Below are 23,148 nucleotides of genomic sequence, written 5' to 3' on the forward strand. Positions count from 1 at the left end.
TCACCTTCCAAAGTAAGAGGGGACAAAGGATTTGGAATTGCACTTCTCATACGAGGGGATGCTCTGGATTTGCTCACTTCTTGGAGACACATTTACAAAGTGAAGTGAAAGCAATTTGAATTTAGGTTTCTAATTTCTCACTTGCACAAGATCCTGCCACAGAATAAAGAAGAACAATCCAGGGTCCTTTATGGTTTAAAAAGGATTTGTCATACTGGATGCACGAGATAGCTACAGTCCTCAGGTTTCAGAAACAGGCATAGGTTTTCTATGACCCTTCCCTACTACAACAAAAGTGGAAACAAATGATTTGCTAATTTCTGCTGTTACAGTAAGGGGAATTTGACATCTTCCCAAGCATTCTTCAGCACTGCACTAGTTCATTACACCAACAGGGTTATTTTGGACCTGACAGCACTATATTTCTAATTTCACTACCGTCAGTTATTATCTGTCTTTAAAGCCATTCAGAATGTACAGTGAATGCATGTAACTAGTATGATCAAGAAAGAAAGAAGGAATAGCTATGGAAGGATGCATTTTTTTCAAGAAAATTGGACTTGCAACTCTGTCTCTGAGAGAATTGAGGAAGAGCTTATTTGCCTGGTAGGCTGCGATGCCCTGGCAGTGATGAAGAAGGTAAATCTAGAACGCCATTATACAGCTTTCCACTGGGAACAACTTTTCATCAGCAAGTGAAAGTAAAATTTGATGGCTTAGCAGTTTGCATTTAACAGACAGAGTAGGGAATTAGTGTTGTTATGCAGTGATAGAAGCAATAGAGAAAATGCTCAAGTCTAATTCGGAGGGTAATTTTTTTTAAGCAGTGTCCCCAACTGAAGTGAGTTTTGTGCCTTGAGAAGAAATGCTGAGGCTGTAAATCTATTACACAAGGCTATTTTCAACTGAATATATGGATGTATATGTCTGGAAATATGCTTGTAAGCAGAGAAGGGGCATTAAAACAGAAGATGGCTGTGTTAGGCACTGAGACCATTGTTTTGACACAGAGAGGAGCACAAATGCTACCAGTATGAGGCTGCTAGTTTCTGCAGAGATTTTTAAAAGGAGGAAGGGGTTTGCAGCACTGACACAATGCATGACATGACATCAGGGAAAGCTGTAAAATGAATTGAAAGCAGTAATAGAGTTCTTTTACCTAAAAAATGTCAGTATCCTCGAAGGTTCAGTCTCTTTGGGATAGAAAGAGCAATGCCCAGTCAGAACCCTGTCGAGTTTGATTGCATGTCCTGACTGCACAGCTGGCAAAGAAAATTTCTCCACACAGCCTGAATAAAAACTATATCAACACTTTAAGTATCCATTATGTATGTTATCAAAAGTTGAACCTTCAGTAATTAGCAATACAAAGAAGGCTGAAAGGTAACAAATCCCAATCTGCTGATCTGGGGCAGGGTTGGCAGTGTGCTTGCTCAGCAGCACAGACACAACAGAGCCATGCTTTGAACTCAAGGAGCAGAAGGGGAGCCTGGGGTGTCTGCAAGTGTTTGGCTGACCTTTCTGCATGGTTAATATTGCACAGAGTTTGTCAGAGCAGAAGAAAATATATATATTTGCCCAAAGCAGTGGGTGACTGTGTTGTTCTAAAACATGAAAACAAGCTTTCATTCTAAGAGAAAAAACAACAACATGCACACAGACACAAACCAAGCAACTGGAGGCCACAGTGCACATTTTCAGATATTTATACTATTAAAAGAAAAGAAAAAAAAAAGAAAAAGAAAAAAAAAAAAAAAAGAAAGAAAGAAAAAGAAGAAGAGAAAGCAGCTTTCATGTGACAGACATACAGATGAAGCAACAGGTTAGTACCAGTAATTCATGGCCAGGTTTCATCCCTCACAAGTGGGCTGCTTACATCAGGAGCACAGCCACTGCACGCTGCCTGTATAGTTTCTGGGGAAGGCATCCACCTCCAGAAGCTGACTAAGATGCTGGCTAGGCTGACTCACACCAACACCTTGAAGCTGTTTCTTTGCTTTGAGCATAGAGAAACTCTGGAAGAAATGAGCTCCTAATGAATGTGCTTCACTTACATGTCTAACTGCAAATAAGTTTGATTTGGGTTTTAGTTAATAATTAGCAAATAAAAGAGAATGTATCAAGATATATCTTAAGGTCCCTTGTGTCATCACATACTTATTGAAGTTTTCTTCCTTAAATGTCAGCAATGGACTTGGCATCACTAGTGCCTGGTTTTAGGCTCAGATATTTCTGATACATCCCATTTTTCAAAATACTCAGGCAGTGAGCTCCAGCTAAGGTGTTACACTTCCACTGACATGGGGTGAGTAGCTGAACAGAAGCCTGGCTCTTCACCTTTTGCAAAGGAGCACAGCAATGCCACTGTGCAGCTAACAATGAATCTCCAGCTTCTGCAAGTACCATGTGATGCTGACAACTTTCTGTTGCTGCAGTTGGAGCTCAAGTTATCTTTTATTTAGGCTGTAATCAAACTTCAGTAGCTTGTCAGGCTATAGCAGACTTGTAGGAGTTGATGACCAGCCTGCCACTCACCTGCTCCCACACCACCTACATGAAGAACCCTTTTAGGGAAGGGATGTTGGTCGTTCCCTGGGCTGTCCAGAGCTTTATCCGTCTAACATGGGAGTAAATTGGTCACCATTAATGGAACACTAACTACAACTCTGTAGCCTACATCTTTTGCCTCTTCTTTAAAAACACTACAAAACAATATGTGAAAGCAAATTGAATTGGTGTAACAAAAAAAAAAAAAAAGGCAGACTCTTCCTGGGCCTGAGAGGTGTGAGAGCCCATCCTACACACTAGAGGAAACTTTCGGCATCTCAGAATAGGTATTTAAATCCATCAGCTTCATTATTAGTGATTACCTGAAATTTTACCTGGAAGGCATTTATTTTCTAAAAATAAAATGAAATTATCTCAATGCCTTCACTCCTTAGTTAAACAATAACTTTATCTCCTGGGAACATCTCTCTGTCCTTAGCAGCCTGTCTAGGAGGTGTTTTTGTCTTAGATACCCCAGATCGTGTCAGAGTTCACATAACTGAACACCGACTATCTGCAACATGTTAAGCCACTTCTTGGCCAAGTTTCCTTGTCTGAAGGAGAAGACAACAGCAGCATGAGAGCTTTAAAAAGATTTCTCTGCATCATGCCCACACAGGCAGCTAAGAAGTGCAACCAAATAATCAGACTGAAACGCACGGCTTGATTTGTTTCCTCTGCATACAGATCTGTGAGGTTTTTCTAATTGTCACTTGTTTTGTATTGGGTGAAGACCCCAGTTCAACAACATCCAGCCCCAGAACGGAGCGGGTGCTGTTACTCCGATGTGCCAACCCGTGGGTTGCTGGGCAGTGTCAGTGTATGAGGTCCTTGCCCACTGAGTCTCTAATTATTATTACACGAGCAATCGCAGCAGCGGCGTCTCTCGATGTGATAGCACGACGAAAATACTGGGTGAAGGATTAAAATAAAAAGGAAGAAAAGCAGCAAAACCCAACACTGCCCCTTCATTCCCTCACACGAGGTGCTCCCCTGCTCTAACTCCGGGGACCCCGCGGCTCCCCCGACGGCTCCTCGGGGCGCTTCAGGGGCTGGGGTCGAGCCGAGCAGCAGGAAAGGGACCCTCGGAAGCCATGGGCAGCCGGGGGCCACCCGAGGGATGCCAGAGGCGACCCCCGAAGCCGCTCCTCCCCGCCCGCCCGCCCCGTCTCACCCCGGATCCCGCCCCCGGAGGCAGCCCTCTCTCTTCCCCGAGGGAGCCGGCTCCGCTCCCCTCGCCGGGCGGGCAAGATGCAGACGGCAGCTCCGAGGTAATTATTAATAGCCGTGCCCACCGGCACGGGGGGCGGGAAGGGGAGAGGTGAGGATAAAAGGGGGCGGCGGGGGGCCGGCAGGAGGGAGCCGCCGTCGCGGAGCCCCGCCGGCAGCATGGCCCCGCTGCTGCTGCTGCTGCTGCTGCTGCTCGGGCGGCCGCTGCTCGGGGCACCGGGGCAGGGCTCGGGCACCTGGTCCCGCTTCGCCCGCCTGCCCTACCCGCAGGACCAGCTCTTCCTCCACGACACCTTCCCCGACGGCTTCCTCTGGGGTGTAGGCAGCGCTGCCTACCAGACGGAGGGCGGCTGGCGGCAGGAGGGCAAAGGGGCTTCGGTATGGGACACCTTCGCCCACCGCCCCGCCACGCCACCTGGGTCTGGCTTCACGGGTCCGACGGGCGGCGACGTGGCCAGTGACAGCTACAACAACCTCTTCCGCGACGCCGAGGGGCTGCGGCGTCTGGGGGTCTCCCACTACCGCTTCTCGCTGTCCTGGGCCCGGCTGCTGCCCAACGGCACGGCGCCCCTCAACCCCGCTGGGTTGGCCCACTATGACCGGCTGCTGGGCCGCCTGCGGGCGCTGGGTGTGGAGCCCGTCGTCACCTTGTACCACTGGGACCTGCCACAGCACCTGCAGGACACCTTCGGTGGCTGGGCCAGCCCTGTCCTGCCTGAGCTCTTCCGTGACTATGCCGAGCTCTGCTTTCGGCATTTCGGAGGGCAGGTGCGCTACTGGTTGACCATGGACAACCCCTACGTGGTGGCCTGGCACGGCTACGGCACGGGGCGGCTGCCGCCGGGTGTGCGGGGAGGCCCGCGCCTCGGCTACCGGGCGGCGCATCACCTGCTGCAGGTAAATGGTGGGTGAGCGGTGGGAAGGCGCAGGGCCTTCACCTCCCAGCCTTGGTGGCTCTTCGGTCTATGGGTTATGTCAAAGGGAAGGGTACCCTCAGCCCACCCCATTGTGTGGACCCATTGACTGGTCTGCTGCCAACGTGGAAGCCAAATTAGCATGGAACAAGGGTTGGGGCTGCATGTGCCTCCAGCTCCCCGATGGCAGGTGGGCAGCCAACTTGGGTTGGCCAACTGGAGGCACGAACTTTGTGTTTGTAGTTGCCTTAAGTAAATGTTGGTGCACTGAGTTAAACCATTTTCTGTATGCAACAGAAATGTTTAATTCTGCCCTCCAACGTTTGCAAGTGCGTGCCACTTCAGTGTCAGCTTACAGCTACTGTGGAAGTACTTAACACAGATATTGAAGGAATTCAAGCGTTTGATTAAAAAAAAGTCTCACTGAGTTAATGGAGATGGCAGAGCTGGCTGAAATGTCTTACTGAAATATGTTCTTAACAAAGTATGGCTTTTCTGACAGCGTGAACAGTTTTTGGGAAAGAAAGACCCTCTGCTCCTCTATTCTAGTAAGTGGCATCAGTGATTTGCTATAAATATTTTTCATGCATTGTATGCATATATGCTATAATTGTTAAGTGTGCTGGAAGCACTTGCAGATTCTCAGGAAGAATTAAGCAAAAGTGTGTACAATTTTTTTCACCAAGGGGCTAAAGGATTCAGTCTGTCCAACTGGAATGGTATGGCCAATAAGGCATGATCTGTCATACCTCCGTCCACATTCACAAACTCTGTTAATGTCCTGCTCTATGTATGCTTATCATCAGCAGGTGTGTTGTAGAGTCTCATGTGATGAGAACATCAAGAAAACATCCAACACATCATACTCAACTTTTTGCTAGTTTCCTACATTACCTTTGCATTGTTTAGTGTTACAAGTATTTCAAGACTAAATACAGGTGGGGAAGATGGGGTCAAAGTATCAGAAGGCACTAAAATTCCTGGTCCTGTAACTTTTAAACTCTTTAGTAGCCCTTAGAGTGCACTTGGCCAAGTGTAACGCTGTGATTGTACAGTTGACTCAACTAAACAAGTAAATGAGTATTTATATGACTATTATATGACTATTAATATTACTGTTCCTAAATTTCAGCATTTGCAGGAAAGGTCCCAGATTTTGCTGCAAGGCTTCATCACCTAATGTTGTGCTTTTCATAGAGTCATCGAATAGCTGTCAGTGCGTTGTTTGCTACTTTGCTAACTTTGCTTAGTTATTCTGAAGGCACTGGGACTGTATATAGGGTAAGAGCTATCAGCTTGGTGCTTGGAGTGCAGAACCTCAGGAGCAGAAGCTTTGTTTCTCTCTTCATACAGAGGACATGCAACAGAAATCATTAGAGTTGCAAACACTAGCACTTGGGTTGTCAAAACGAAGATTACCTTGGAATCATTACTTCAACTCCAAGGATGACAGGTTTACTGAGATGAAGTTTCACTGTTGTCTGTCACTTTATTTTTTTTTCTGAAGTGCCTCCTTTACTGTGGAAAATGGGCAGTTAATAAGGCAGTTCATATTCTGTATGGTTCTCCCCTCAACCCTTTGTTCAATTTGTAGCTTCAGACCTGAATTAATACAGGGCTCTGAGAACAGACAAATAAAGATAAACACCAGTTTTGTCCTTGGCTTTTCTATAGTGCTGTCTGTCTTGAGTATTTATATTCCACATCACCACAGTATCTGAGTCTCTCATAATCTGTAGCATATGCTTGTTTTCATAAAAGCCCTCCAAAGAAGGGAAGTGCTTTTAACAAATGAGAAGCCAAGGCACAGGCTTGCCTAGGCACCAAGGAAAGTATAATTAAATAAGGAAAGTTTACCAGTACTTGTAGCGATAGAGCCTCAGCATTAGTTTTCTCCTTGTGACCTCATTCAGCTTGTTCACAATTAGTAAACACTTCTTTTTATGCAGTGTAAGGCATCATTTTTTTCACATTTCATGAACAAGGAACTGAAATACAGGTACGGTTAAAACCAAAAGTGTCCACTGGCTGTTTGTGCCCTTTTCCTGGCATGTGTTTTTTTTTTTTTTTTTTTTTTCCCCATCGGTTATACTTGCAGTTTTTCTACAAGTCTGATCTCAAAATCTCAGATTGTTCACAGAGAAATCAGGAGATGTGATGTTCATGGAGAACTTCCATCTGTGAATCTGGCTTCATGTAGGAATCGTTATCAGAGGCACAGATATAGCCTTAAGGACAGAAAAGGTAACAGCTTTAGTGCTGAGATCCTCTTTTTTTTTTTTTTTTTTTTTTCTTACATTTCCATGGCTTATTCATATAAAACCTTTCAAATTGTGCAAGAGCGATGAGGTAGGAAGCTACAGGGTATTGCTTCTTTGACTACATAGCCTGATATCCATAGAGAAAGCGTATGTGATCATGTAATGAAAGACAAAATTACACCACATATGGTAAAAGCATTGAATTACATTTCCATGTGCAAATTAAATTCTCCTCTTACATAATTCTAGAGTGATTGACTTTACAACTTGAATAATGTTTTTTAATGGGTGTGGGGAAGCGCATGTAATTTTGTAGGTGACTTGGGTCAGTTATTCTCAGGAGCTCATGCAGCCTTCGTTTGTATCAGGAAGCTGTACAGCTGTTGCATTACCTCTTCATAGCATCATTTGGAGGATGTGCACAGCACCAGTGCAGCCAGGGCTCCTCACAGCCCTGTCTGTGAAGATGAGGTTTTATTATCCCCCCCACAAAAAAAAACCCTTTTAGCTGCCCAGACTTTTGATGCTTATGTCTTACATTTCCTGAAACATCGAGTCCTGGGCTTCTTCCTAGTCCTCTTTCCTTCTCTGTGGTGTTCTTGTCTCTCTCTCTCTCTTTTTTTTTTTTTTTTTTTTTTTTCCCAGTGAAAATGAGCTTGCAGAATGTGTTTATTTTTTAAAATGTAAAACCCATCTTCATAAATGATTGGTTCTATGTAAAGGAGCAGACTAACTCTTAATATGCATGCTTTCTGGCATTTTTTTCCTTATTTACAATATGCAGAGTGTTTTAAATGTCTTGTTTCTGCATTTATTCCTGAGGGAGTGGAAAGCTTAATAGCTAGTGAAAGCTGATGTCTACTAATTTATTTTACTGGATGCCAATTACGTTAAGAGACTAAATAATTTCCTTCAAATTCTTGAAAATTCAACAGATATGAATGTGGATTTCAGGCTCTGTCTTTTTGAATGAATTATTTATTATCTGAATAAATAATCAAATAAGTCTTTGATTCAGTTCAGGTTGTTCATTTGAGGGCTGGTGCAAGCAGGGCAATGAAGTTTGATCTGATTAATGATGCTTAAATTTGGCTTGAATAGATTTCATCCTATTGTACTGCATTTTTTAATTATTCATTTTTTCTGAACTTTCACAATTGAGTCATGTCAGACTCCAGATGGATAGAGTAAGAGACACTTTTTATAAAGACCAAATAATAGTAATGTAAAAATGCGAATAAAAAAGAATATTCAATGGATGCATCCTTGGTTGGTTGTTGAGGGATGTTGATCAGTATTCGCTGAAAACTACACTCTTTTATAGTATTTCCACTGACACTTGAGTTGCTTTTGACATATCTAAGCCCTTCAAACCTGCTGAGAAACAGAGGAAGCCATACGCATTTATTCACAAAACAAATTGGGTAGATCAAGTACAGTTCATAAAGCTTGGCATTCTCCTGAGTCAACAGCCAGAAAATGTCATGCCAGCAATCTCATGTGTATGATGCATCTCTTGTTGAGAGGGGTCATTCAATGTGATATATTCTGTTTTTTGCAAATGCATTTTTTTCATTACTGGTTCACAGTATATTGTCTGAATTGAACATACTTGGATTTACTCAATATAAACAGCATTTGCAGAAACAGAAGAACACTTTGTTTCCGCAAAGAAGTGAGTGGAACTGCTGCTTGGAAACCAGTCACGTAGCAACAGAGTACTGATTTCCCTTCCCTTCCAAAACAAAAGGTAAGTACTCTTTTGTTGACCTTCAGCGCTAAACCTAATAAAGTTTCAATAATTGCAGCATAGGAAAGTGGGCTTTTCTTGGTGCGTACTGTTTCTTTCAACATTCAGACAGCCATCAAAGTTTCACTTACTGCACATGGAATACTTGTGGATTTTTCTGAAAGTAATCAATTTTTCTGAAAGTACAGATCATCATAGCTGTATTTTCCTGTTCTTGTTTTCTTAAGACTTAATTCAAAGAACAAAAGCCAAATTGGTTCTGTTTCCTGTTCTGGTCTTTTTTCAGTTGGGTAGTATATATTCGCAAAGAATTTGCTGCAGTAGTGATTATGCTAATTACCGATCATTTGAATTAAGTAGTTTTCAAACACCAGAGATGACAAACATGTACAGTCAAACCATAAAGTAAATTCAAATCAGATGCTGCTCTCTTCTGTTCCAGTAGCTAGGATTGGTTATGCTATGTTCACAAATTATAATAACAGCTGTAAGTTGACATACCTTTCTGAAGCTTTAATCATCAAAAGAAAAAAAATAAATTGAACTTCATTTTAAAATGTGGTAAACTGAGGAGTTTGATCTTCCACTGATACCCATTTTATTAAAATTAGTTCCAAAGATAGAATGAATAACTTTCCCCTTGCCGTTTCTACCTGATTGCATACACATTTGCAAAAGAAATGTTTTCAAATATTCTGCTGTAATAAAAAAGCATTTTTTATCTGTAAAGAGTATTTTGACCCTTAATTATAGAAATATCATGACTACTTGGAGAATAAGGTGTTGTCATGGAAAAGTAGAGTGGGCTCCCTCAAGTGCACAGGTTCTATAACTTTAAAAGCCCGTTAGAGGTTATAGAAAAAGTTATTAAAACTGAACAGGCAGGACCTAGAAATGCTACACAAGTTACTGAAGTGGGATGGAAGCAGAATTCATGTGTTCTCTGTGTGGAAGAGCACCAGGTTGAGCCCATAGGGATAAGTCCCATCTCAACTCCTTGTTTATTTTGAGGGTGAGGATTTGTCCCTGTTCATTTTGAGGATTTTAGTGCTTAGTAGTCGTGGCATTTATAACCAGAAATCTTTGTATTTAATTCTGCAGACAGCCCCAAATCTGTGTTTTCACATCTCATTTTAAGTGCCAGGTGCCTGATTTGTAGTTGTTGACATAGCAGTTGCTGGAGGTATCTAGGTGATATTTCTGGTTCCTATCCAAGGTAATCTAGTATGCTTCCTTTCTAAATGCCATGCTTTTCATTTAAGATCAAAGTTTTTATTTAACATGTTGGGCTGGGCTCTGTTTGGTGTCAGAAAGATAATGAGTACTGATTAACAGCAGTTTAATGTAGATAAGGGCGTTTAGACAGGCAAAAAAAAAATAAATCACATCTTACAAAGTCTGATTGGGTACGAGTGTAAAGCTGTCTGCTCCTTGATACTCTTTTATTTCCCACTAATAAATGCCCATAAAATATGATACATTCTTGGTTCTCTCTCTTTGACCTCTTTCCTGAATTAGACGAGGTCTTCTATTTGTTACAGTTTGGGGGGATCTGAAGTGAAGCGTGTGGAAGGTCTCCTTAGGGATAAGGAGGTTTGGAGATGTTGTATTTTAAGTGTTTTTGAGCGACTAATATACATATCCTTCTTAGACTGGGAGGAGCAGGAAAGAACACAGACACATGGAGGTGCTCTGTAGTTCGCTTTGCTCCAGTTAGTGGAGCCTTGTGATTTACAGTTTGTAGTTGGCAGAGTTGGAGGGCTGTTTGCTAATCCTTGCAATTGAGTGTGTGATTTGTGTGTTTGGTTGGTGCTGATGAATAGTTAAACTGCTGAACTTAACGTGAAGGTGCAGGGTTGATCCTGGCAAAGTTTTATAGAAGCCAAGAAGCCAGCAATCAAAGGCGCATTCTTGCAGAGACTTGTAAGGGAAAAACATCTATACAAGGAGATTCTCTTCTTTCTTTCCATGATGGTAAAAACAAAGAAGAGGAAATGATGGAGAAGTGCTTCTGAAGAAGTAGAGGACGTGACCTCCATGTACAATGATGACACGAGTTGTAGAAATTAGAGAATGTATGTTACCTACTTTAAATACTAAATAAAAACTTTTCATGTTTGAATATCTGCCTGCCAAAGCTCAAATAAGACTGTCTCAGGTAAACTTGTGACTGCTGATTTTAGATTAAGTCTGTGAATAAGAAACAGAAGAATAAAGTTGTAGAAAGTATCTCAGGACGTTTTGGAAATTACTGAAATAAAAGATTGGACAGATATCTGAGGGAGAAGATGACCCATGGAATATGACCATGAGTATAAACATGAGAGAAAAGACTGTCTTCTGGAAATAGATCTGATTTTTTGCACTTGGGAGAAAATATGCCAACAGAAACAGAGGGTGGCTTGCCAAGAAGGAAGAGTAGTAACTGACTAAGCACAAGAGGAGAAAGACATTCTAGCCATAGTCAGGGACTGGAGCTTTCGGAAAAAATGGGATGAGCAGGAGACAAATGATAACAAGGATATAGAAGAATTAGATTCACACCAATGCTCCCTATAAATATTCCTGGGCATAAATATCAATGAGAGGAAGAAAATTTAAAGAACAATACACACACACAAAAAAAAAGGATAAAAATTCAATATCCATAACATTAGAGTGGCTATTGGAATACATGGATAGCCCTTAGAGGGCTGAGTTTCTGGAATGGCCTTTCAGTGTTAGTGGTAGGAACAAAATCCTTCTATAAGACAGAGAGATCAGTTTGAGAAAAGACACTCGTGATGCTTTTGGTGGTGGTGGAAATGGCAGGATTCCTAAAATTGTATTCTTCCTCTCTGCTGGCAGATTGGAGGCAGAATGATGTATGGCATAATTTAAGCTCTGGAAATGTAATTCAATGGAAGAAAATTTGAAATACGATATATATTAATAGTGAATGTAGTTTGTTTAGGGTAGTGGTGATAGCAACTTACTTCTGGCTTGCTGTAACAGCTTAAACTATGCTCTGAGAGCACAAAACACCATAAAAACCCTGGCTTTCTATACCAAGTTTGTGGTATATCACCCTGGAGATTTGGCAGGGAAGGTCCTTCTGGATGCACACTGGGTTAAGTAGGACAAAGAAATTGAAGAATCTCTGGGTTTGGCCACACTGAAGCATATTTTTGTGTTGCTTCGTTTTTATGTATGTTTAGTCTGGGAAGAAAATAGCACTCTGTTACGGAGAGCTGCACAAGTTGAAAGTTTAGTTTTGTTTGGATTCCAAACAAAAAGATGCTCCAAATTCTCCCAGTTTCCAAAGCCTTTACAGATGCTGTTTACAACAGCTGCTGTAGGAACCGAGGGGCTGGGACTGCGGATGATCCCAGGGCTGCTGATTGCTGTGGGATGGGAAGCACAGGGGTTTCTGCACGTCGCAGGTGCTGTGAGGCCCCCTGCGACCTGCTGTTGGGCAAGGGGGTGACCACTTGCATTTCCAGTGGGTCTGCACGTGGCAATTTTGATACTTGCACGTTGGGTCGCAATAAGAGCTGAGCTTTGAGTTCTGTTTTAGTCAGCTTAGCACACCTCTAAGGACAGCTGAATCGTTTAAAATTGACCAGGAGAGATTATACTGTGGAAATGCCTTGTTATTTTGAGTCCAAAAGTCAACCCAGAAATCCTTTTGTTGGTTAATCAGTTTAATGCCCTTACTAACGGCTAGGAATTGTTGGCACCCCTGGGATTATATCTCGCTGGACAAGTTCACAAGCTATTTGCTTTACAGTTGGGAAGATAGCAGCATCTGTTTGTTTTGATCCCGTTTCTAGAAAAGACAGCAAATAGTTGAGTGGGGAGAGGGCACAGGCTTGTAGTTGGTCACACGCTCTGATAAGAGCTCGCTGGGATTTTCCGATGCCTTTTTCTCAGTCAGCTTTTTTCTTGTTCTTTTGAATATGCAATAGCTCCACTGGATCAGTTGTTTTCCAGAGCTGAGGGCAAAGTTTACCCAATTTGTTTATTTAACTTTCAGTGTTTTAAGAAATAATCTTGCTTTTGCTGCAGGCATGTAGCAAATGTAGTTATTGATTAATTGTTCTAATTTTCTTTCCTTGAGCATATATGGAAATGATAGAATTTCAAATGCAACATTTATTTTCTTTTGAGATTTTGTTTGGGAATATATTGCATTGCCAGGCTGAACAATGATTTTTTTGTTTTGCATTGTCTAGGTAATAAAATTTTACTTAAAAGTCAATCCAATAATTCTGACCTCAGGTTTGGAATGAAAGTTCAGCTGGCTCATGATTGTTCAGTGGTAACATGCTTGTTGTAATACACTTATTTCATTCTTCATTTCTTTCCCTGTTGTAGCAAAATGTTAACTTGGGTACAGGCTGTGTTTGGAGACGGAGTTTTCAGGTCACTAATCGAAGAGAAAGGACACCACAACAGCTTGGCCATCACCAGTTATGCATCCCACGAGGAGGCTAAACCCAGGCTAGAAACAGTTGTAACAAAAGCATGGGGTGATAAGAAAGAGGAACATTAGGAAAATGGGCAGCAAATGAGGAGGTGGGGAAATGTGGGGTGATGTGGTGAATGGGAATGCAGGGGAATGGGTTTATGAGAAAATACTGCATCGTTGTGTGCATATTTAGTACTTAAAATTAAACTTGGTGTGCAATGAGCTGGCCTGGAGTCCCCCAGAGGTGAGCCATTCTCTAGTTCATTTTTGTTTATAAATGTCATAGGAGTTTTTCTGGGGGAAGAGGATTTTTTCTGGGGGAAGCTGGGTAGTGATTTAATGAAATCGCAAACCACACTTCACAGTGATAGAGCCTAATCCCAAGACTCTGTCTTGGCTTTTGATGTTCCTCCTGCTGTCCTCCCATTGCCACCAGCACTGAGAGGTGGCGGACACGGAACATCCAAAAAAAGAAAGAGAGTTGCCGTGTTAAGGCAGGGCTTTTCAAAGGAGCTTAAGGGAAATCAGTGAGAATTGAATTTTCCATAAACTTTTTTTTTTTTTTTTCAGAATCCTGTCACTTCCAAGCACATAAGTAAATTGTGAAGTTGAGCAGATGTATTCCTTGAAAAAAAATGTTTATTCCCATATTCATGTAGCACGTCTACCATGCCAAGTGTAGGACTTTGGAAATGCACCGAAGGAGCTCTTGAGTTGGCTTTATTGCAGCAGTTCCTTTCCCAGCCACGACAATGCCTCTTGTTTTGAACAAGAAGGGGCTACTGGGGTAAACCAACCAGGGCAAGGAACAGAGCTGCAGGAATAGGGTCCAGCTGCAGTCTTACTTCCTAATAATATGCTTGGTATGATCAAAAATCCCTCTCATTCTTCCTCATCATTACCATCCATTATTGCCCCCCAAACCCCCATCACACCAGCTAGCTTTTTCTCAGATTTCTAATAATTCCTGTTTTCAGAAAGTAATGTAATGTAATTAGAGCAAATCAAAAGGATCTAAAACATATGCAGCTGGAATTTGCTGATTCATAGAAGTTAAAGTATTTAAGAGAGATCCTTCAGTTAAAAAAAAAAAAAAAGAGAAGAGAGAACTAAGGGAAAGAAAAACCTATCATTTTAGTTTTACTTTACCATGGAAATTCTTGGTGTCCCATCTTGCCGTGTTATTGAAAAATTTCATTTTGATACAGTGAGTCAGTCAGTCATTTCAGACGCTGCCTTCTGTATTCTTTCATTGGATGAGTGCCCACTGCTTCAAATTGGGTCAGTTTACCCTTGTGAAATTGCTGTATAACCTGCCGCAATATGACTGACTTCTCGAAGCTGCAGATTGATGCCTTTTATTCTTTGATGAAAGAAATAAAACAGTCTCAGAGGTGTCAGGATGGAAGTCTTGCACCATAGCACTTTCCCCGTGTCTCATATTCATAGCTGGGCTGCTGCTTATGCCACTTTTGTGTGAAACTGTAATTACTCAGTCATTTGTCCCATTCCCCATCCCTGTTTCTGGCAAATAGAAAAGCGGTGCTTGAAGGAGATGGCTGCTTAAAATAGGGGAGAATTCCAATAAAAGCAGCAACAAATTGGCATGAGCATTTTCAGAGTCTGGATATTAAAAGTAGCAAAGTGCAGCATGGAGCAGCTCAGAAATGGCATATTTCCATAGCACAGCTTAGGATAATGATATAGAGACCACTTTGAAATTGGCATTGTAAAGGAGGAGATACTAGTTCTGGCTTGTGTTAATCTGATTTTGGACATTCTGGCCTGGTGGTCAGGGAGGAATTTCACCCAAGTTATACAGTCAAGGAACGGTGATGTGTCTTGTTCAGCCTCCTTTTTTCCCTTTGTCTGTGCCATGGAAGGTAGCCAGTTTCCCAGGTTTGTTAGGGCATGTTATTTAAATCATTTCCATTCTGTTGCAAGGGTTTAGGATTCTGATGATATCGTTGTTCTCTCCTGTTTTATTCCTATGGCCTGTTGTTACTTTTGGAGCATTTGGGTGGCTTTTATTGCATTAAAAGGTTTCAGGATTTGTCTCGTGGCTCACAATGCCATGAATGTGGGAAAGAAGTGTTGAATAGTGGATACTGTTGTGTAGTGTCTGGAGCTAAAAGCTTGTTATACTACTGCAGTCAACTAAATGTGATGATCCATATATCTCCTTTCAGAGTTCTGCTAATGGACTGTTCATTTTGTGGGAGTGCTTTTGGGGAATACATTTAGGAATGAAGTGAGTATGGAAGTCTGAAAGTGCGAGAGCAATGGGAGAGGATACATTGGATCATCATGTTCCCAATGTGGGAAATGATCTGATGATTCTGGGAAGAGACTTGCAGGGCACTAGCATTTCATAATCATAGATAGTAGACCTAAGACCATGTAGAAATGCCTGAACTATTCAAGCATCTGGGGGACAGTGTCTTACTGGGTATGCATTGGCAAGGGAGTCAACAGGTATGTCAAATCTATAAAGTAATTAAGCAAAATAGACCATTAACTATCAAAGAAAGAAACTTCCTGTGATACTAACACTGACATTGGACATAAGATAGAAGCACAAGCAATGACAGCTGTCCAGAAAGCTGCCAGGCAGACTCAGTTTTTCATGTTACATCACTGGCTGTGTAATAAAGCAATTTCAGATTTCTAAGTGGCCGGTGCAAGCAACTGAAATCTTATGGGAGTATTGCAGAAGAAACTCATAGACCAAGACATGTTGAAGGAGACAGTCTTGCTCATTTGGATTGAGACTTTCTGCAGTGTTTCTCTTTTCTGTGGTCCAAAGACTTTTCTAGTTAGATGGCTTTTAGTGGTTTTCCTGTACTCAGTCAATAAAACACAGCACATCTTGTTTTATTATAAAACATGAGTAATGAAGCATTTTTATTTGGCTGATTTTGCATCAGGGTTTTATACTAGTTGTTGGAATTTGTCCTTGGATGTTACTGACACTCCTTACCTATCTCTAAGATGCAAAAGAAGCTCGTTCTCAAAAGACATCAAAACTGTACTATGTCTTCTTGCCAAATGCAATGACTTGGGCAAAGTGTTGTTACTCAATAGCAGCTTTTATTTTTCTAGCATCTGTCCACATGTTGGATTTCCCCGTTTATAGCAAAGTTGACTGCTTGTGCTTATTATCCTGTCCTATCTGACATAGATAATTCCTCTTCTCAATCACATTCCCCTTGACAGCTTCATTATCCTCATCATTGGCTATTTTTTGTGTCTCCTCATTCCCAGCAATGAGGATTATCTTCCCTTCAGTACTTCTTAATGGCCAGAGTCCCATCCTTATTTTGCAAGATTGCAGATCTTTCAACATCTTCTCAGATTGTTTCTCAGAATAATCTACTCTTCCTAAAATGCCTACTGCTGAACACCTATGCAGTCTTGGTTAAGGAAAGGATGATTTGTAATGAAGACAGACAGCTTAGCTGAGAGATTGGATTTCTGAATCTAAGAACAGGTGGAAAGGAGAACAAGTAGTATTTTTAAAGATTAATTTCCACGTGGTAGCAGCTTGGATACTGCATATGAGGGCCAGAGAAAAAAAGAAACATTAAACTATGGGAAGCTAGTTCTTGTGTTTTGAGAGGCTTTTTGCATGTTCCACTATTTTTTTATGGCAGTGAGCATGTAAAAGTACACAAGAGAATGACTGATTTCAAGCAGAGGAGTCTCAGGAGTAAGTTCCCTGGGTGCTGTGTCCTGTTCAGGCATCCAGTCTCAGCGCTAGCTCTCTGTTCTCTCCCCACCTCCTCCTTCAGCTTCTCTGTAGCCAACCTTCTGTACTTGACTTTTGTGTTTCTTGTGACAAACCACTGAATGATGGCCTTCCTTCTGTGGCATAACTGGAGGAGGAGGATAGGATAGATTAATATGACATTTTGTAGTTTAAATAAGACATATGCTTAAATAGGGTCACTTACAGAGTTATACAAATACTTTCAGGAGATAACAAAAAGAAGAATCCAAGACTCTAAATGTGTGGCTTAAAGTCCATGAGAAGTTCCAGTCGTGGGCTAGGAAGGAGCTGAGTACAGCTCATAATTCATGTTTGCTCAGAAAGAGGTGAGGGACTCGTGTCTTACGTGTGTTCATGGGAACAATCAATGAATGGAGAAGGCAGTAATTCAAAGCTAACATAAGGAAGTAGTTTGTTATGGCCAATTAGGTGCAGGAACTCGTTGTTGAAAGAGGTGACTCAGACCAATAATTAGGCAAAGTTAAAAAACAGGATTCATAGTGAATACAGATAACAACTTAAATTATTATCTCCCACTTAGAGATCAGTACAATGCTTGAAGTCACCCTTCAAGCCTAAATATCCCCCATTTGTCTGAGTGGCTTTCACATTTTTCTCTGGAGCTTATTCTGGAATGTCAAAGGATATGATACAGGTTGGACAGCCTGACCCATTGCAGTGGTTCTTATATCCTGTTATTCTTCTACAGGTGTGACAAGACACTGCTTTCTTGCTCCCCATGTTATGTTTCTGGTATGATTAATTACTGACCTTAGAAGAACAACATGCCTAATTGGGGGTGGACACAGCCAGTACAGAAGTGGTGTTTCGCTGTTGGTTGGCCACCAACTCTTAAGCTCCACTTCACGGTGCTAAGAGGAGAGTTTTATGGAGATTACAGCCTGCAGAGTCCCCACGTTTGCTTTTGTATATAGCATGAAGGGTTTGTTGGTATTGGCACTGGGTGCAACTGGGACAATCCTCAACCTGCAAAGATTATCAATAGCAGATTATATTTATCCAACATCGCATAAAACGGTGTTAAACTTCCTGAGCTACAGGTGTCAGCAGCAAGGCATTTAGCTAGTTTGAGTGAGGCTGTAGCATGGAATATAGGTCCTATGTTCCAGTTTACTAGCGTCCCAGTGCTGTCTTCCCAGCAGCGTTTGCATCAGCCCTGAGACACAGTTTGGCATCTGCCTGGATTTTCAATACTTGGCTTTTCAATAACCATTATAAAATGTGGTCTTGTGTAAAGATATTCCCCTTTAAGTGGTTTGGCAGCATTCCCAGTGATCCCAGAGGGAAGAGCATGTGGGACTTGTTCTCCAGCTCGGAGCCAGCTGTCCACTGGGCTGACCAGGGGTGTAGCTGTGTGTACTTTGGCTCTGCACCACAGCGAGTGAAGACGCTGGCTAAGCTGCACTTGGCTCCCTGCAAAACTTTGGCATAGAGCTGCTTAATTTGAAGTGGTGGGTCAAGAGCTTGAGAATCATATAGCAGTGCTGTGTCAGGGCTGGAGATGGCTGGGTAGACACCTCTCTCTTGCAGGCTGGGGGACAGACACAAGGGAAAGCAATCACATTTGAGCTAATTTTAGAGGTTTTCAGCAGAGACATCCATGTTTGAGCTCACCATTCTAGGGTTAATTTACATGTAATGGAGAGAAGTGAGCATAGCGAATCTCATCCTAATAATAATAATAATAAAAAAGATTAATTTTCCCATCTTTGTCTATAGGGTATAGACAATCCATGGTGAGAAACTCAAACACATTTTTTTTTCATAGACAGACTTTCACACTTAGTCTAATGAAGGTGAGGAGAGGGGGGATGGATGAGAGAGGAGGCAAGTACTGGAGGGCCAGTACAAAAATTGGGTGGAGGTACTTTGTGTTCCTGTGACTTCTCGGATGGTGAACTCTGCCATATGATCTGGATTGTATGCACATTTTGCCTGAGCCTCACGTATTTCAGGCATCTGGTGTCTGCTGCAGATCTGTGGGGAAATCCAGTATCTCATGCTCTCCTCTGTTTTTCCTGAGCACTCAGCTGAGTCTTCTGACACAGGGAAGTGTCTGATGGATGGTGATATAGTTCCCCCTGCAAAGGCAGTCAGCAGCACCTGCTTGGTCTTGTAAAGCTGGAGCAAGCAAATGGCTGTGGTTTTCCACACAAGACCTCATGGATGTTGAGTAGCCTTATCCTGTGGTTCTTCACATTAGGAAAAGTAGGACAGGAAGACATACAGCCATCAGGTAGTGAGGAATTAAAAAAATCTACTTCAAAACCAGTTAGTGCTTTTTGTCTGATCTGTCAAGAAGACATTGAGCACTGGGTTTCGTAGACAGGAAGGTTAATGAGGATGAGGCTTGGATGAATGGAAATAACTACAGGTGCAATGGACCCAAAACGCTGCAAACTTACAACATCAAAGTCAAGCCAGACACATCTGATAGCTTTCTGTGATAACTGATTATCTAGAGAAAGAAAATAAGATAAACCTAATCTGTATTTCAGTAAGACAGTTGAAATAGTGCCATGTGGAGAATTACTGTTGAGATCAGGGGGATGGGAATTTATAGCAATAACTAAGAAATTGCTAAAGAGGATATCACAATAGGTGGCACTGAAAGTAGAAGCATCAGGCTCAAGGGCAGTTCCTTGCTGAAGTTTTTAATGTTTTTTAACTCCCATGCTTTGGCACAGAGGAGGATTGCACTAATTAAAGCATGAGCTAAACTTCAGGAAACACTGCCAAGTGCAAAGGATCACCAGGATAATAAACAGATGAACAGAAAGGCTCATAAGAAATTTTCTGTAAGATGAGAACTTGCTGATCACAGCATGACCATAAGATGCCAATATAATCCAGCTGTGACAAAGACACATTTGTTTCTAGTCTGTATCAGGTGATGTTTCCAGCAGAGATGAGGAATTATCTTACCAGAACATGGCTTATTTACCTGAGCAAGAACCCTGGGAGAGGATATACTTGCTCTCTATAAATAGATCAATGGTTGAAACAAGTGAAGAAAAATAACTGTCTAAGGCAAAGAGTTTTGGTGCAAGAACCGAAGCGTTTAGACTGAACATGAATAAATTTAACCCAAAAACTGAAAAAAAATGGGTAATCCTTTGTGAAATGTGACTCTGCAGCAGTCTTCCAGAGAGGACAGTATGAACAAAATACCTAGATGATGTCAAAGTGAACCTGGATGGAGTTAGAAGTGGGTGTTTTGTGTCATAGATATGCCCATGGCAGCAGGGGGGATGAACTTGCTGCCCTTGAGGTTCTTCTTAATCTTATAATCCTGATTTTCTAAACCCTTGCAGACAGTAGGCACAGGATCAAAAAGGTGGTAATAACTTTTCAGTAAAGCATTTTTTGTGTTTCTGTGAAAATTCTCAGAAGTCAGAATTCTTCTTTCACAGTAAAATGACTCATCACATTCTTCTGGAATATTGTATCATTTGACAAAACTTTTCCAGTGCCTTGCTCAGAATGTTTTATACTTTTATGTGAAATCCTTTGTTGTGTCCACAGTGAACATGCAGCAACTGATTAACCATCATCACGAAGGAACCTAGGGAGATGCAGAATAACCAGGACTAACTACAGTAAATCAAACTTGTGCTTTGAAATCAGGACTCTGCCTTCTTTCCCATTTTTTTTTCCCCTGCAGCAGTCATCCCAACAGGAAGGATTATGTAGGCATCACTCTCAGACTAGCAATAAACTTCTCTTACTTTATATACGTATTAAATATATTTAATTAAAGTGTGCTAAATTATATATTTTAAATTGGAAAAGACCAGTTAAAGACTGACAGGGTGTGGTTTGTCTCACTTCACTTTAGATGTTGCATTGCACACATTTACATCTGAGCTAGTTACCTTATGCCTCATTTATACTCTGGAGATAATTTTAGGGCATGGCCCTTCCGATCAATTTTAGCATGCACATTAAGGTAAGATAAATTGCAACCAGATATTTCCTGATTCTTTCCATGGAGAGTAAAAGAAACCTGGAGCAAACAGGTCAGTCCTTTTTACACAGCACGTCATGAACTTCTGGAAAGTATTGTGGGAACAGGTTATACCAGCAAACTCAAAAAGGGAGTAGGGAAATATGTGAAGCGTGGGCCCATAAGCAGATACCAAAATCCTTTAGCAGGCAGGAATGTACCTCCTGACATCTCAACCAGGACAGTGTGGATGCCTGGGAAGTAGGAGGCTAGATCTCAGAAGGTGACCAGGTTCACCTGCTCTCTTAAGGTGGTACCATGTCCTGCTGCTGCTGTTGGAGAAGAGCTTGGGTGGGCGAGTAGTATGACATCAGAGCAACCCTGTTATCACTGAATCATTTTAGTTGGAAAAGACCTTTAAGATCATCAAAGTCCAACCATTGTCTTTATATTCTGGGTGCCCAGTGGCTCATTTGTAGTAAGCACCTAATGCATCTAGTGCCTTTGATTATAAATCATATCCTGATATCCTTCAATTGTTTTATTCTTCAGAGTATGTAATTAAAATCCCTACTTCTTCTTCAGTATTTCTTCCCAACATCTTTGCTTTCTTGCATCCTACTGGTCTGAACAAAGTGGTTTTTGATTGCCAGAGATGGAGCCTTACTTTTCCTCAAAGTGCTCATTTCTGCAGAGGTGCTCTTTCCTCCCAGTAAGACAATAAAAATGTGTATACATGACTCTTGCAGAGTATCTTAGCTCTTCAATACAAGCATACATTCATGTGTAAGAAAGCTTCCAGTGAAAAGCAAAATTCAGTTAATTCAAGGAACAGGAATTTCTTCTATTTCCTTCCTTCCTTTCTTCCTCCCTCCCTGCCTTCCTTCCTTCATCTCCACAAAACACCTGGCTTTTCAAGCTCTTTAGACCCAGATTCAGTTTGCTTTCCATTGGTGTTCAGACAACTAGCTGGTTACTGAAGTATGAGCTTCTCTCCTACATGTAACAAAGGAGATTGAACCAAGGTTTCATGTAAGCTGTGCAATCTGTGAATTTTTAAATATCTAAAGCATCATCCTGATTTAGTATATCTTCTGTTAAATCCTTTTTTTTTTTTTTTTTCAGTCACTAACTTATACACTGTCTGAAGTCTCTCAGAATGAAATATTTTTGTATTGGATTTTGATTAAATATACAAAAGGTTTCATGCTTTTGTAGCATTAGGCTGTTTAAGCATGCATCTAGACAGGAGTGTGTGTGCAGCTTGAATCTCCTGATTGTCTCCATTTGCTGTAATGCAGTTTGTAGCCTGAAGTGGTTTTGGAGTTCTTGTACTGGATTGTTCTTGGATGAAGGTAATCTGGAAACTGCTTTTCAGGGTCACAGTGTCCTCCTTTTCAGTGACCTCCAGCTGCTGATCAGCTTCTGGTCCATGGGGTGTTGTAGATAATTGAGTCCTCAGCACCAATTATTTGGCTCTAATGTTCTCTTGCTAAAGTAGATGTAGGTGCTATGGCTGGAAATTAACCAGCTACATATTATTATTATATTAGGCACTTAAGGTGCCTAAAAGGACACTCTCCTTTTCTAACAAGCCTGGAATATATGTAAGACATCTGGCTGTTTGCATGAGCTTGTACAGGTCAAAAAAAACAAAGGCAGTATTTAAAAACAATTCAGTCACTGGATTTCTTGCTGTTCCTCTCCTCTACTAGTTAAGGCTGAGATGTCTGTTGTCTCGAGTGGGACTGTGACAGACACTTAGCTAGTTTACAGGCACCTGTGCGGCTCTGAGAGAGTTTTGATGGATGTCTTCATGGACATCTGTTAAAAGGTTTTGCTATACCTGTAGAGCTCTTTGGTCAATTACTTAGAAACAAGGCATGTCTCCAAACTCTACTTTGAATTGCCCTCCTTTAAGACAGGTGATATTTAAATGGTAGTGTCTACTGTGGTGGTGAGAGCACAGAAGATGAAACAAGAACTGCTGAAAGAAGAGTAGTAGTTAATTAGCTTCTGCAACTATGTATATTAAACCAAGATGTGGCCTTTTCTTTATGACTTAGACCAAATTATTGCCCTGACAACAATCCCCCTTCTCTTTTGCTGTTTTCCATCTTTTTTTTTTTTTTTTCTTTTTCTTTACCCCTTCCTCCCCCCCTAACCCCCCCTCCCCCCCCTTTTTTTTTCCCATAAAATTGGATAAAAACTCTTTAGGTCAACTTTTACTGTGATTTCTGTTGTGGATCACTAAGCTTGA

The 23,148-nt window shown here is 41.5% G+C and overlaps 1 protein-coding gene across 1 annotated transcript in view; it reads left to right on the forward strand.

The window, feature by feature from the left end:
• Nucleotides 1-23,148, forward strand: part of KL (klotho) — a gene marked incomplete at both ends in the record, with an annotated part of 68,394 nt that overhangs the window by 18,166 nt on the left and 27,080 nt on the right. The window contains one exon of the mRNA XM_084283046.1: nucleotides 3,833-4,674. Coding sequence (XP_084139172.1) covers nucleotides 3,833-4,674 — 842 coding nt within the window. The remainder of the gene's footprint in view (nucleotides 1-3,832; nucleotides 4,675-23,148) is intronic.

The sequence above is a fragment of the Netta rufina genome (assembly GCF_964035555.1).
Source record: "Netta rufina genome assembly, chromosome: 1".
NCBI lineage: Eukaryota > Metazoa > Chordata > Aves > Anseriformes > Anatidae > Netta > Netta rufina.